At 39.3% G+C, this 15,492-nt stretch overlaps 1 protein-coding gene across 3 annotated transcripts; it reads right to left on the bottom strand.

Annotated features, from left to right (window-relative positions):
* Window positions 1–277: 277 nt before the first annotated feature.
* Window positions 278–15,471, bottom strand: SMIM3 (small integral membrane protein 3). Of its 3 annotated transcripts, none has more exons than XM_015824206.1 (2): window positions 15,245–15,471; window positions 278–1,941 (listed from the first exon to the last, which is right to left on the bottom strand). In XM_015824206.1, the coding sequence occupies exon 2, from the start codon at window positions 1,923–1,925 to the stop codon at window positions 1,734–1,736; it is 192 nt and encodes a 63-aa protein (XP_015679692.1). In that variant the 5' UTR covers window positions 1,926–1,941; window positions 15,245–15,471; the 3' UTR covers window positions 278–1,733. The 3 variants fall into 3 exon arrangements, with proteins under 3 accessions (XP_015679692.1, XP_015679693.1, XP_015679694.1); XM_015824207.2 differs by lacking the exon at window positions 15,245–15,471 and adding an exon at window positions 15,073–15,204; XM_015824208.1 differs by lacking the exon at window positions 15,245–15,471 and adding an exon at window positions 8,250–8,315.
* Window positions 15,472–15,492: the final 21 nt, after the last annotated feature.

Here is a 15,492-nt window from a genome sequence, read left to right as displayed (position 1 = left end):
GTGTCCACCAATTACTGGTGAATTTCTCCCTAGCAGCATCTGTTTTCCCTTGGCATTTAACAAACATTTTGGGCTTACATACGGTATATATATATTTCCTGCTTCAAGGACAATTGGCGATAAGTTTGCTTCTTACCTTCGTTTGAGTGTTTTGAAGCTTGACCAAACAGATAAAGGAGGACTAGAATGACATGAAGTTACACAACAAAATACTAGAATACTGCAAGATATTTGAAGGCCAAACAGGAAGAAGGAAGCCAATATTCAAACATCAAAATTCAGAGACAGGCCCCAATAACAGTTTATTACATGACATTGTACAATACTGTAATTTAATATAACCATTTTCTTATGATATGCTGACTGGAAATGAATTTGGTGTCAGTTGGTATGTATATGAATACTGATTGTGTCATTTCTTAAACACTACACTATTAGTATTTTTCACCTACAAAAATATTTCCTTTAAGACATGAATCAAAATCTCTGCTAAATGTTTCTGTTCACTGTAGATCTTAGAGGTCTAACAACCCATCTGAATGAGAGACTCCATGCTCTACTGTGCAAAGGAATGGAAAACAAGTGAGACTCGAATATGCTCATTCCTGATACCAGTAGTAACTATGGGTGGGGGGGAGGCCATTAAATTGACTGGTCATTGAAAATGCACAGCCAGATAAATGAAATGTATAGATTGGCTGTTCCCAAGAAATCTGAATAATTTTGTTCCAACCATCAAATTGAGGAAGCTACTGTGGTCCTTCTAAGAAGCCAATTACTAAAAAGAGAACATATTTTAAAAGGTTTGATGACCGGAATCAATCTCCTAAAATAATAATTAAAAAAACTCCACCATAATACTATTTGTATAGCACAATGACTGTAAAATATTTTTTGAGATAGACCTTCCTATCATAAAATCTAGTTTCACAAATGAAAAGTTTTTTATTTTCCTTTTCTCATGGCATCCTACACAAATCCCTTACAGTAAAATATTTTTTTTACAAAATCTTAGGCTCCCCTTTCACTTTCTCTATATTATGTTCATTCAATTTCTTTAAAATAAACCTCCCATTATGAATGTACTGTTCAACTGCACTAGATACCAAATATGATTTCCACCAGTCACTTATGTGCTGACTTCTCATTTCTCACTTTTAATACTCTTTAGCTGCTGCTGCTTGAAACAGAGGGTGCCGGGAGAAAAGAAGGACCACAAATATATCAGCTGAGACCTCAAGCTCTCCATCTCATCTGATTTGTGTGGAATGAAGATTGTTTGGATCATCAAGTTGCTTAGGCAAAGCAGCCCCTATTTAAATTTTACTTAAGTCTCCTTTTCAGCACTTTGTTTCTGTCATCTCCTCGTTCCTTTGGAATAGTTTGGTAAGTAAACATGGAAGAGTCACACTAGCAACCAAAACTGGAATGATCTGGAATTCTGTAGCAGTTTAGCTGATTCCACAAGTGGGGATAAAGTCCAGGATGTAATGTTCTGTGGACATCGGCCAAATAGATAAGCAGGCTTGAAGATATTTTTTGTGAGCTGTAGCATTCTTATCGCATGTTGACAGCAGATGTGTTGCTACCATATCCTTGCTGACAATTTAGCAATGCCTGCTCAGGACTCAACCTAATCTTGAAAACTGCCAGATAAATTGGCTGCTTTTCCTGTTGCATTTAGCCTGTGTTCCTCAAAAGCAGAGTCCAAACAGTGACACGGAGGCCCAATCTCACTCAGCACCATTATGGTGCATAGGATGTGTCCAGACCCTATAAATAATCACCGTTGTTGCTGGGCACAATACTAGTAAAGTCATGATGACAATGGTGCCCAGGATGATTAAGATAATGGCCCAAATGTCCAGAATGTGCTTTGGAAGGGCGAGTTGGGTAGATTCCATGCTCTCCGAGTTACCCATCATCTTCCTGAGTTCTTCCCTAAAGCAAGAAGAAGGGAAGAAAAGTTATCAAATAGACAGGAAACAAAGCAAAAAAACCCAACAACATTTAAGGTTAGCATGGTCCTCCAGAGGCCGCTGAACTGCAACATCCAGCAATCCTCGCCATTGACCGTGATGGTTCAGTTCAAGGTGTATCAAATCAAATCAATCAACCTTTATTGTCAAAGTACAACATGTGTACAATGAGATTGGCTGAGCCTCCCTTCGTGCAGCCCCCCAACACAACTCACAGTGACAACAAACACACAGTCTTATTGCACCATGTGAACTTATTGCACAACGCGCCGGCCCTGCAAGTCTATTATACATGGAATTATTTCCCATTCAGGAGTCTGACAGCCCACAAGTAGAAACTGTTCTTCAGCCTGTTGGTGCGGCTGGCTAGGCTTCTATATCTCCTAACCGATGGTAGGAGAGTAAAGAAGTGCTGACCAGGGTGTGAGTCATCCCTGACGACAGTAATCCATGGAAAGAACAGTTCAAATAAGCATATATTTATTTATCAAATTCTTAACTGCCGATCTCCCTCATTGAATCTTTTCTCTATAGCAGTACTGGAATTTCTTTTAAGCAGAGTAGAGCATTTTTTTAGATATCTTACATACAGTAAGATGTAAACTAAGTGTTTACAGAATTAAATATTTAAAAGTAGAAATATCCAGTTTGTGCCAGCAAGGTTATACTAGCCTAATGGGATAGAATTCAGTGTTTCTCAAGCTTGGAAAGTTGAAGATGTCTGGACTTCAACTCCCAGAATTCTGGGAATTGGAAGTTCAGATGTCTTCAGCTTGCCAAGTTGAGAAACACTGGGATAGATCCCTTTGAGGACAGAGACTTGCCCTTACATCATATAGAATGTGATGTAATTTGCTATTTGATTTGCTAAATAAACAAAGATATCCATTTGTGCCTTGTAAGATAAAATGGATATATCAGAATGTCCACATTTTTCTCTTTTCATGGAAGCTGGCAATCATTCATTGGATAGCAACAGGCAACCTTTATGTGTAGAATGGTAGGATATATGACAGAATTGACAGGGAAGCAGCTTTTAAAGTTGGGTTACTGTTTATACGCTTATTTTCTTCCATTCAGTTATGTCAAATTCTCAGAGATTGCTTGGACAAATCCAAGAAGTTTTCTTGGCAAAGTTTTTCAGAAGTGTTTGCCATTGCTTCCTTCCTAGGGCTGAAAGAAAATGATTGGCCCAAGGTGACCGAGTTGCCTTCGTTCCTAATGCACATCCAGAATTCACGGTCCCCTAGTTTCTAGCCTGATTCCTTAATCACTACACCAGGAGTAGGCAACCTCGGCTCTTTTATGACTCATGGACTTCAACTCTGAGGTTGCCTATCCCTGCACTACACCAAATTATTATTATTATTATTATTATTAATTATATTTCTACCCCGCCCTTCTCCCTGCGGACTCAGGGCGGCTTACAACCATTCAAAAACAAATACACAAATACAAAAATGCCAAACTTAACATGTTAATTAAAATGAAACATTATTCTAAGACCGAAAATTCGAATTATTTTTTTTTTAAATTATTTTAAAACCAAATTAAAATAACCCTTAGGCCAGTCCTGCTAACTTGAATAGCCATGTCTTGAGGGCGCGGCGGAAGGAGGGGAAATCCAGAATCACCCGGATCTCTGGGGGTAGCTCGTTCCAAAGGGTTTCTCTACTCTGTTCACAGGTAGTCCTTGACTTATAACAGTTTATTTAGGCTGTTCAGAGTTACAACGGCACTGAATAAAGTGACTTATGACCATTTTTCAGACTTACGACTGTTGCAGCATCCCCATGGCCAGGTGATCAAAATTCAGATGCTTGGCAATTGATTCATATTTATGACGATTGCAGTGTCTCAAGATCATGTGATCACTTTTTGCAACTTTCTGACAAACAAAGCCAATGGGGAAGCTAGATTCACTTAACAACTGTGTTACTACGTTTATAACTGCAGTGATTCACTTAACAACGGTGGCAAGAAAGGTCGTAAAATAGGTCAACATTCACTTAATGTCTCGTTAGCAAAAGAAATTTTGGGTTCAATTGTGGTTGTAAATCGAGGACTACCTGTTCTAAACCACTACAGAATATTCTTTTCAACAGGAGGCTCTTTGGAGGAATGGAAAACCATGTATTCTGATACTCTTCAATAAACTATGTTGTAAAAGTATTTACTATATGCAATTATTACTTTAATTAGCCTTTGGTTTTATAATCTGATGTGGAGGATCACTGCCCTTTCAGTCCACACACTGCTTTGTAACTAAGTAGAGAAGTGACAGCTGTTTTAACAATAATGCCTTCAGGAAAGGCTTAACAGGGTTGTTGTTGGAAAAATAGGAGAAAGAAGGAATGTCATGTATGCTGACTGCTTTGAATTATTTATAAAAATAATAAAGACTGGATAAAAATAAATAAAAATAAATTTAAAGAACATAAGAAAAGTGGAAATAGATAATTGCTTAGGGGATCAGAGTAAAGAAGAACGTATTTACCTGAGAAGTACATTCCTCATCATTAATGTCAAATAATACTTTCTTACTGTACTTCAGAGATTAATTTGATATTTATCATGAAGTACTGCTGAGTTGTCTCAAGGCTGCATGAGAGCTGGGAGTTGCCATAATTTATAGTTTACATCAATTAATGTTAATACAACATATAAGAGACTAGACATAATAATAATTTTCATCCCCTTGTGTTAATTTTTTCAAAGCCAAACTTTCCATATCACTCTACTAGCAAGAATTGGATAAGAGAAATCTTGAAGCTTGAATTTTAAAATGATTCAACAATTTAAAAAATCCATTAAAAGATGCAGAAAATTTCCAGCATTGGATATGTCCCTATTAGTGTATTAGTAGATTTTAGATCCCTCCAAAGGCTAGGCTGGCTTGGCAATTCTTGGAGTTACAAATCCAACACATTTGGAGGATAGCAGATCAAGGAAAACGGGTTTAGATTAGTTAATTTGATATTCTGATCCTATTGCATCAGATGAAGGTGCAATTCTGAGAGTGAAGTGAAATAAGTTCCTTACTATCAAATGACACTGTAATTGGAAACTTACAGTTGGAAGTAATGGCATTGCCAGTAACCCAAGTTATAGTAATGCTATTAAAAAAGCTATTTTTTTAAAAAAAAAACCACTTCAGTGTATTTCTATCTTGCACCTGATGGAGAATCTCAGATTTGGAACCCCACTAGAATAGCATACTGCTATAATTAGGAGAAGAACCCTAAGTATTGTGATGGGCAAGGCGATGTGATGGACTACAGTGAAGCAGCAATTTCCCAGGGATGATGGGAGCACATTCCATGGGAGGGTGGGTGGGTGAGACAAGTGACAGCACAGTCCACAGTTGGATTGTGAGAAGAGAAAGAGATTTGGGACAGCCACTCTCTAGAAACTGCCAGGGTATAGTTGTTAGGTTAGAGTAGTATATAGGTTTAGTCTGGAAAGATTCTGTCTACGTGATATAAACAAGTAACGAATTGAATTTTAACTGGATTGTGTTATGTCGTTCTTGGACTAAACCTGACAAGTACATGCCAGCATTTGGCATTTGGGATGTGATGAAGTTTGATCTTTCTTTGTAGGAAGATTTTGATAGTTATTAAGACATTTTAAATGTTTATTCTTTCTAATTAAATGAAACATCAGAAATAAATCACATAAAAGGGCTCAACCCTTTGTCTGCTCGTCAACAAGATCACTGTGACTCTGGATGTTTCTGCCAAAGAGAAAGAAATCAGGAGGGGTAAAAAAAAAGCATGGGTTTAAAAACGAGTCAAATCCAGCAAGGAGATATGGAGAAAAAAAAACCCAGGGAAAAATGATTGCTCCATTCTAACCCCACCTTTCTTCCTCCTGGTCATATGATCCAGATCAAAGCTTGTGCAGCCTTCAACTATACCCAGCTGTACACAGGCATAGTACATTATTTTGTTCTGCAGAAAAAATACAGGCGCTTCCTATAGACTCTATTAGTAAAGACTCTATTAGGAAAGCTTCCAAAATCTATCCCTTCTTGTATAGTTTCTCTTCCAACTTTTTTGCAAACCAAGGAACGAATGTTTACAAACACACGCACAGAAATACATATACAGCTTTCTTCGCATCATTTTTTTTCCTTGCGGTAGGGAGGAGGGATATTTTTAGCCATGACCCACTGAAACAAAGGCCATGCACTCAGCTATTATCCAGCTTGAAAAGATGGCTGGCAACTCTCTGTGCTCATCTGTGCTACCAAGGGCAAACTAGTGATCAGCAGTTTTATGTGACTCCTTGACTCAGATACATAGAGCCATGACTATGTCCACATTATCTCAATATTTGGATAGATCTGCAAATTTTGTCCTAAACAGGATTGAGAGGCACAGAAAGGGTGGTCATCTTGAAGAGATCCATGAATAAGAAGCATTTCAGAACATTCAATCATTGTGTTATCAAAAGCACAAACAATACTAGCCCTTCCTATCAGTCACCCTACAGAAAATTGTCTTTGCTACTCTAGGTTTGTAAACTGTGAAACTACTCCTAACCAGATGCAATAGTATGTGAGAATCACCTTGAGGGACAAGGGGAAGAGACGCTGCCTAGGAAACAATCAGAGAAGAGAGGAGGGAGCCCCAGTGCCTCAATGTTCAGAAGGAGAAATTCAGGAAGAAAATCCCCTCCCACCCACGGATCAAGTAGTTGAAAGTGGCGGAAAGAGATTTGTATCTTCAGATTTGCAAGAGTCTATTAATGTAGCCTTACAATAAAGTAGAATTAGCTCATTTAGTCATGTTTCACCTAGAAGGATTGACACTAGATCAGGGTGACGTATCTTTGTAATACCTGGTTTATCTGTGTACGGCCAGACCCAACATTCTGAACAGCAAAACAAACACCCAAACCCTTTCATTGATCTCAAACACACATACATGTCATTTTCTTGTCGACAATATAGACATTTGTCATTGTCAGCTGCCAGGATGTTTTCTTCAATTTCCCAGGTAACCTACAATTGTAGCCTTCCTAAATCCTGATATTGTCATTTATTTATTTGGTATCATCCCGGTGATGGACAGAATGGATGCACTCCAGTTTCCCTAAATAAGCTATTGCTATTCCTCTGCCTCTGAAACAGCATCTCTCTCTAAGACAGTGGTTCTCAACCTTTTTAATGCCGCGACCCCCAACCGGTCGTAAGTCGAGGACTAAACCGGTCGTAAGTCGAGGACTAAACCGGTCGTAAGTCGAGGACTAAACCGGTCGTAAGTCGAGGACTACCCAACCAGTCGTAAGTTGAGGACTTTCCCTGCCCGGGAGCGCCGCGCATGCATGGTTCCGCCCCCTGCGCCGGCCGAGGCATAGCTGGCAAGCGGCAGAGACAGAGCAGGCTGACCACCAGCTGGCCCAGCTCAAGGGAGGTAAGGCACCCGCCGGAAAAGGGGGGAAAAAATGGCGGACAGCCTTGCTTGGCGACCCCCGTGAAATGGTCAATCGACCCCAAATGGGGTCGCGACCAATAGGTTGAGAACCGCTGCTCTAAGATCTGTATGGTGCTCTTGGTCCTGAGGTTCCAGAAAGCCTGAAGAGCCAGATTTGTTCCCAGAGCTGGGGTGACCGTATCTGGGAGACCCCGTCGGGTTTTTTTGGTTCTGGGATTTTTAAAAAAACTGTTTTAACTGTGTATTTGGATTCTGTAAAGTCACCCAGAATCCAATGGAATGGGCAGCCATAACAATGTGACTTGTGTTTTTAGTCCAGCGTTGCATGCCAACTATAAGTATTCCTGCTGCTTTAACTGCAACTTTTAAATTTTTCTCTAAAGTCTTTCTCTGTATGAAAATTAGCAGGTGTGGATATGAATTTTCAACTAATAAAAGGAATATTTTTACTATGTGAACTAAGTTATTTAAAGATATTGCTAACTGCAGAAGAAAGCAGTTTTAAAATGTAAGGTGAAACTAAATGCATATATACAGGAAATGTAAGCACTGAACTAAACAAATGCCATTTCTGGAAAATTATGTAAATAGTATAGATATATGTGTTTATTCAAAGTAAATCCTTTTGACTTCAATGAACTTTATAGGGACTGCAATTTTCAAACATGCATGGACTGCAATATAAACATTCCCTGTCCAGTTTTTTTTATGGTTTACTGTATTTTTATATAACGCCATCTTTAAAACATTTTTCTTCTTCAAATTAATTTACTTCAGATTAATTAAATGAGGTAATCGAGCTTTTAATATGCTTAACATAATATTTTACCTCCTCCAACTCACAACTCATTTAAAACTGAATTCTGCAGTGTCCCCATCACATAGCCCTTTTCTCTTGATGGCTGAAAAAATGTCAAAAAAAGAGGGAAGAAGCATAAAAATTGATATCAGACTCTGTTTTACGGCTCAGTGTTTTGTGTTTACTTTTAAATAAACCATGTTTTAGCAAACATGTCTTAGAAGATAGCTTTCCCCAAGCTATTCAATATGCAATTGATTATTAATACCATTTATATATCTCCTAATTTTAACCCCAAACATTCCTGAGAGAGATTTCCCCCCCCCCTTTTAAGCTGAGCTTAACATTTACTAAATTGGTGAAAAAACATAGTAAGGAAATGTTAACAAGAAATTATGACTTTTTTGAAGGACAACCACATATGTTAGAATGGCAGTTCATGAATAAAAATCTCCCTGGCTTGTATATGGGATGAGATTTGGGTTGAAATTTCAGCAACCCTATTTTTTGATCTCCTACTTATAGAGGATATTTTTTTTCCTCTAGCTGACTCATATTTCTGATGAAAAATTTTCTGGTACAGTTATGTTAAAGTTGAATTCCTTTTTCATAGAATATGAGGGAACACAAATATAATAGGGTCAGTTTCCAGTAAAAAGCATCAGTGCAATCATTATTGGGAACAACCTCTTGTCTAGCAAGAATTAGTTTTATGTGATCTAATTTGCTCATCCATTATAATAATGATTTAGGCTCTGAATCTTGGGCATTTTTTTCCATGTCAGAAATAATTTATAAATGAACTAGTTGAATTCATACTGTATTCCTACAGATATCTATTCAGAGTTTATGCTCACTGCACGATAATATAGATAGGATTATAGGATCCTAGACTCAAATTTTTGGATCTGCATTGACTTCACAAATAAAGCAACAAGTGCTGCTTTACACAAGTGTAAATGTCCTCTAAAAAATTATGACCCAAAAATGGAGAAAGGTGTGTTGTGACATCACGTTGCAAGTGCCTGCTCGTCTTGCCTTTGCAACCCCCTTTTCAAGCAAAGATTTAAGTCACCTGATTTGTGCTGTGATGCACATTTTGTCAGTTGCTTCCCCATCCCCTGTGTCCTCAACAGGCACTTTTGCTAAGAGGAGCTTCTCTCCCTTTCTGAAACTTCTCTCCTTGTTCATGGTAATCCTGATCCATGTCAAGATCCTGCACATTTATACTGTAGAAAGGAAATACGGTATACGATGGACAGCTTCATGGTACATGATTAATTTAATATTTAACGTTTTGCTTTACTTTGCACTGAAATCTTCTGTCAATTTAAATGGATTTAAATCTGATTGGCCCATAAATCCAACAAAAGGCATACAATAAATAATTTTTGATTGAGATGTGATTGATTTAACAGATATGAAAGGAGACCTGGATAAAAATTCCTATAACCCCCTCCCCCCACTTTTTAAACTGACTAATTTGACACCACTTTTGCAATTTCTCTTCCAGACTTTGCAGAAGCCCGTTGTGACTTTGACGTCAGAATGAGCAGGTTAAGCTGGAGTCAGGATAAAGATTTTCTTAAGTAATAAAGATCAAAGATAACATTGTTACATCAAAGTTTGTGTGGATTCAAAGGCCAGCTACACCCATCTTCATGCCTCAGAGAGATGACTTGTTAAAACATAGGCATTTTGTAAGAAGCCTGCAAGCAAATCAAAAAATGAATAAACATCCTACTTTGATTTCTCATATTTAATAAGGAGCAATTTCATCACATCTCAAAATTCTATTAATTGACCATATTAACAACCATCTCCCCATTTGTTGTGATTTAACAAAGTCATTTTAACAACTGTTAGGAATACACAGCTATGAATGCACAACCATTAGCATGCAAAGGCAGTTATGCTTGATCTGTTGCTTAGATTTATATTTTTTGCAGTCTGCACACTGTTTTCTATGAATTTGTCAAAAGTCACCCTGGAAATAAGCTTAATTTGAATCCAAGCTTCTCTACAAAGTCCATGCAGGTGAAAAGAGAATACGAAAGCCTTGCTGCCCAATCTTTTGTACATATGTGTATTTCTAGAGCACTTTTGTGCCCATTGCTAGGATTTGAAAAGGGGGTGCACATGTGTTCAGTTATAATTACAAAATTACTCAAAATTGGGAAAGTGGGTAAGTTGATAGTAGCAATCAGCAAGGCGCAACACTAAGTGGCAATTTAGTTATTTATTTAAGAAAATGCATATGACTGTCCAACTCACTCTCAGGACTTCAGGAAGCTTACAAAGATAAAAACCCAATATACAAACAATAAAAAGCAATACCCCCCTCCCCCACGCACACTACCCTGGCAACATCAATCAAATAAGCCACTTGATGGGCTCTATCCCATTCTGAGCTTCCCAAGCCTCTTGACAAAACACAGTCTTGTAAAAGAGTGTCAAAGTGGGGGACAATCTTATCTCTGCAGGGATGATGTTGCACAGGTAGGGAGGCACCATGGAGAAGGCCCTTCTTGGTCCCAGCAGATATACCACCTTAGGAGAGGAGACCTGTAGCATTCCCTGCCTTCATGTTCTGGTGGATTGGGTAGATGTGACCGGGAAAAGATGGACCTTCAAATAACCTGGTCCCAAGCCAGGCAGGGCTTTAAAAGTGGCAATCAGCACCTTAATTGGACCTGGAAACAGCCAATTCAGCTCCCGGAGGAGAGATGACATATGTTCACATCTAAGTCTGCACAAAACCATACAAACCACCGCATTTTGAACCAATTGAAGTTTCCAGATTCCAAAGGCTGCCTCATGTACAGTGGGTTGTAACAGTCAAGATGGGAGGTGACTAGGGCAGGAATGACTACTGTGAGCAGCGATTGTTCATCCAGGAAATGGCATAACTGGTACATAACCCAAGTTGCACAAAGGCCCTCCTGGCTACGACTGCCACCTGTTCCTCGAACAGGAGTCGTGAATTCAGGAGAATCCCCAGAATACACACTGGATCTGTCTGGGATGGTGCCACCCATCCAAGACCAGAGATGGCAATTGTTCATGGACAAAAGAACCCCAAACCCAGAGCCATTTGGCTTTGCCAGGGTTCAGTTTCAGTCTGTTGCTCCCCATCCAGCCTCCAAGCATTGCGAGAGGGAAGTCATGGCATCAGTTAACTCACCATGGGCCAAGACATAGATGGATGTTATCAGCATATTGATGATATCTCAGCCCATGGTGGCAGATGATCTCACCCTGCGGCTTCATGTAGATATTAAACAGAAGCAGAGAAAGTGCCAAGCCCTATAGGGCCCCACAAAGCAGGGGACAAGAGCTAGACCTCTCGCTTCCTATCAACACCAACTGAGCCTGAACACAGAGGAAGGAAGTGAACCAGGCCCTCCCCCACTCCCAATCCCCGAAGCTGCTCAGAAGCATACCAGGGTCAATGATATAGAAGGTCGCTGAGAGGTCAAGTAAAGTATAGCAAGGATAGAGATCATCAAAAAGGCCCTTTCCATCCCATATCCAGTCCTGAACTCTAACTAAAAAGGGTCCAGATAATCCATTTCATTCAGAAACCCCTGGAGCTGCTGCTGGGCAAGCATTTTCTCAACAACCTTCTCTCGAAAGGGAAGACTGGAGACAGGATGATATAGTAAAAAAAAAAGAAGGTAAAATAGTAAAAAAAAAAAAAAGTTAATTTAGGATAGGTTTTTTTCTATCTAGTGACAACTTGGCAACCAGTCATTAGAACCACAATTATATAGGTACAGGGCTCTCACACCAGAACTGCAAAAATCCAAACAATAAATTGATGACAGCAAACAGGAATGTCTATGTTTCTTTGCTTCATCTAATGACTGTTTGGAGTTCTTTAGCCCTTATATCGATAGACTAGCGGTAAGATCAGATTCAAGATCAGATTTAAGTCTACTCCTAATAGAATCATAGAGATACAGCAGCACTGATCCCCAATAGTAACATAAACCCATTTTTTGAAGTAGTAGAAATTCTACCATTGTAGCACTGTACTTTCCTTAAAAATCCTCTAACAGAGAAAACTTTCCTACCTCACAAGGGTAATGTTCTACTGTAAAGCAGCTGATGATTTTTGTAAAAATTTCATCTTGAGGACTTATTTTCCCCTTCATTTGTTCCCAGGAAGACATTACTTTTGGTCTAACGCCTAAGAGCAACAGAACATCAGATTGCTTATCTTCATTGTGACGGTCCTTTAAATGATTCAATATATTTATCATATCACTTCAAGCGATAGACGATCTTCAATCTGTCCTTGTGGGAACTGCCTCTTAAACTCTTTGCAACCCCATTCATGCCAATTGCCATGTTATTCATGATATTCTGATATGATACACCGCCTCTAAACTTCTAAAGAAGCTAAGAATATCCAGTTGGAGGGAGAAAACTACCATCCTCCTGAGTTGCTGCTGAAATTTAGTGAAGGGTAAATGAATATAATCCAGAGCTAAAAAATATTGGAACTGCAAAATTAAAAATTCAAGAAAAATAACCCATCAAAGGTATTTTGTTAATTGAATAGAAAAAAATGTGGGAGAGGATTGTAAAAATTATAGCTGCAGATACATAGATTTAAATTCCTTGAATTGTTAGAAATGGCCTTGTTGAGTGGGGAATTCTGAGAGCTGAAGTCCAACATCTGGAGGACATCTGTTTGGCATACGTACATATTATATAACAAATATAGATATACATGTACAGATACAGATACACACACTGCATTAAATGTAAGATGCATTTCTGTTCTAAAAAGATCTGCCTTCATGAGAGAAACAGTTGTGACATTGCTTATGAAACTACGGCTGGCCCATCTCTGCTGTTCGTTTGATTCACCTCTTTCTTCAGAGCTGACTATGCTATCGTTGCTTACTTTGACACAGGCAGGCACGGTTGCCCAGTTCAGGTATTGTCCAAAGTAGTCCACTATATCTTAGAAAGAGGCAGCACAGAAGAAAGAGAAGCAAACTCATACTGGAAATTTCCAGTAGGAAATTAGAATCAGATTGCTGCCAAGCATCATAATAATGAAGCAATTAGAAACATGTCTCTTTCTCTAACAATTCTAGCAAATTCTGGACAAAAAATGTCAATGCCAACGCGACATTTAACAGGAACTAATTGCTATTTGTTCATTAGCCTGTCTTAAACTAATGGATAGGGACACATTCCTTACTTTCTCCAATCACGAGGACAACTTCTACAAAGTGCTACCATAAAGGTCCAAGTGAGAAATTATCACTTAAGTGATAATCAGTGATTATCAAACTTCACAAAATAAATATTTTCTCCCTATGATTACCACCAAAGCAATCCCTGGAAACTTATTCTGACTGTAGAAATGAATAACCGAGACTGCAAAAGAATCCATAGTGGGCAGTCAAAAGTCAAAAGCCTTTATCTTTTTGAACTACATAAAGAATCTTATAGCATGTGTTCTACAAATTTTCTACACATTTTATTTTGTCAAATCAATTATATGTCCTCCAACAGCACCAACATAGGCCCAGGCACACGCAAGATTAGAAGAGCCATTACGTGTTATGTGATACTTGTCATGCTCTTCCAGCAATGTCCCTTACCTAGGACAAACAGGATAAACTTTGGACAAAAGAACAAATGGGCACAAGTTTGACATCAGACTCAAAACAAGGACAAAGAAATTTCAGAGTGATTCAACCTCTCAAACCCTCTACTGTGGATCTCAAAGTGATTCTTTTGAAAAAAAAAGAGGCTTTAACAGCATCTTTGAAATGATTGAGCTTACATACATCCGAAGGTTTAAGGCTTTCTCAAAAGGCCTCATTGAATACAATGTTTTAACACATTACAATAAGTACTTAATATAACAAAAGACATTTAAATTGATAAAGTAATCTGCATAATCAACCTATCTTCCCTTCCCTTCTCATCCTTCTAGTCACTGCAGCTCTCAAAAGTGTATGCCTTTAAAAAAAAATTTAGTCAGAAAAATTGTCTAGTCACTGCAGCTCTCAAAAGTGTATGTCTTTAATAAAATTTGTTAGTCAGAAAAATTGCTATCAGACTCCTCCTGATTTATGCTAACACAGCTCTCCTCCTACAATGCCTCCCGAACCACAAGACTTTTCAGTCATCCCACAGCCAAGTGCTATGAAGAGAAAGAAACCCCACAGCGCAGAACAGGCTAAGACATCTAAGCAAAAATAACTGGATATATTTGCAGCGTGCAATAAGGGCTTTCAGGTAAAAGTCTCAACCAAGAATGTTCTTTAAAAAGAGAAAACAAAAAGCAGCCACCATCCAGCATCCAGAGACTGCACCAACATGTCGTTTCACCTATATGCCTCAAGGCTTGTATGTCTCAAAGGTTCACCTAGAGAAAAAAAAAAACGCTCCTGGAAATATAGTAGAAAGCTTCTTTACTGATAAGACAACCCTATCTGGGAAAGCTGACGGAAAACGTTCAAACCAGAAAAGGGAACTTCTGAAAAGCGGACCAAAGATGGACTTTTTTTTTTTTTTTAACAACGTGGAGTTTCCCCTGGGACCGGAAAAATAGAGAAACGAGTCCAGTGGAAGAGAAAGGGCAATCGTGCAAGCGGGAAAGGAAGTGTGAAAGCTGTAAAAAAAAATAAATAAATCGTGGTTTGTTTTTTTTTTTAAAAAGGATCCACCAAGTCGTCCAAAATTTACTGGAGATCTCCCTTAATGGCTACGAACTACCATTCCGACACCCGTTCCTGCTTAACCCTGAAACTGCACCGCAATCCGAATCAAAACGGAGGGGGGGGGGAAGCAGTGCTACCTACTTACTTACTTACTTACTTACCCAAGTTAGTTCGTTGCTGGAGGTAAGCCACCCGTGGGCTGCATCCACTTTCCTGGGAGGAAGCCCCGCGGACTTAGAGGGTAAAACGTTCAAGCGCCCCTGGGGCTCAAGAACCGGCCCTTCCCGCCTCCGCGCCCGCCCCCCTCCTTCGAAAAAAAATAATAATAATCACCTGCTCGGCTCGGGAGGCGCGGGTCAAAGGGGCAGGACGCCCTTCGCGCCCATCAGCGGGAAGGTCGCCTTGCGTTCAGGCAGGAAGAGGCGAGTTTCCGGGCGCTGGAACCGTCCGCCGCCCGACGTGATGCTTCCCTTCTCAAGAAAGGAGTCTAAAGCGCCGCAGACGGGTTTTTCTCGTCCGGCGTAAAAGTAATAGAATAGTTCTGTTTAGCTTGGCTCGCAGGCAGGCGGGCGGGCGGGCGG

Source organism: Protobothrops mucrosquamatus, unplaced genomic scaffold, assembly GCF_001527695.2.
Source record: "Protobothrops mucrosquamatus isolate PMUCROS unplaced genomic scaffold, P.Mucros_1.0 scaffold2159, whole genome shotgun sequence".
In the NCBI taxonomy this organism is placed as follows: domain Eukaryota; kingdom Metazoa; phylum Chordata; class Lepidosauria; order Squamata; family Viperidae; genus Protobothrops; species Protobothrops mucrosquamatus.
The sequence above is the reverse complement of the archived record's forward strand: the minus strand, read 5'-3'. Positions and strand labels throughout refer to the sequence as shown.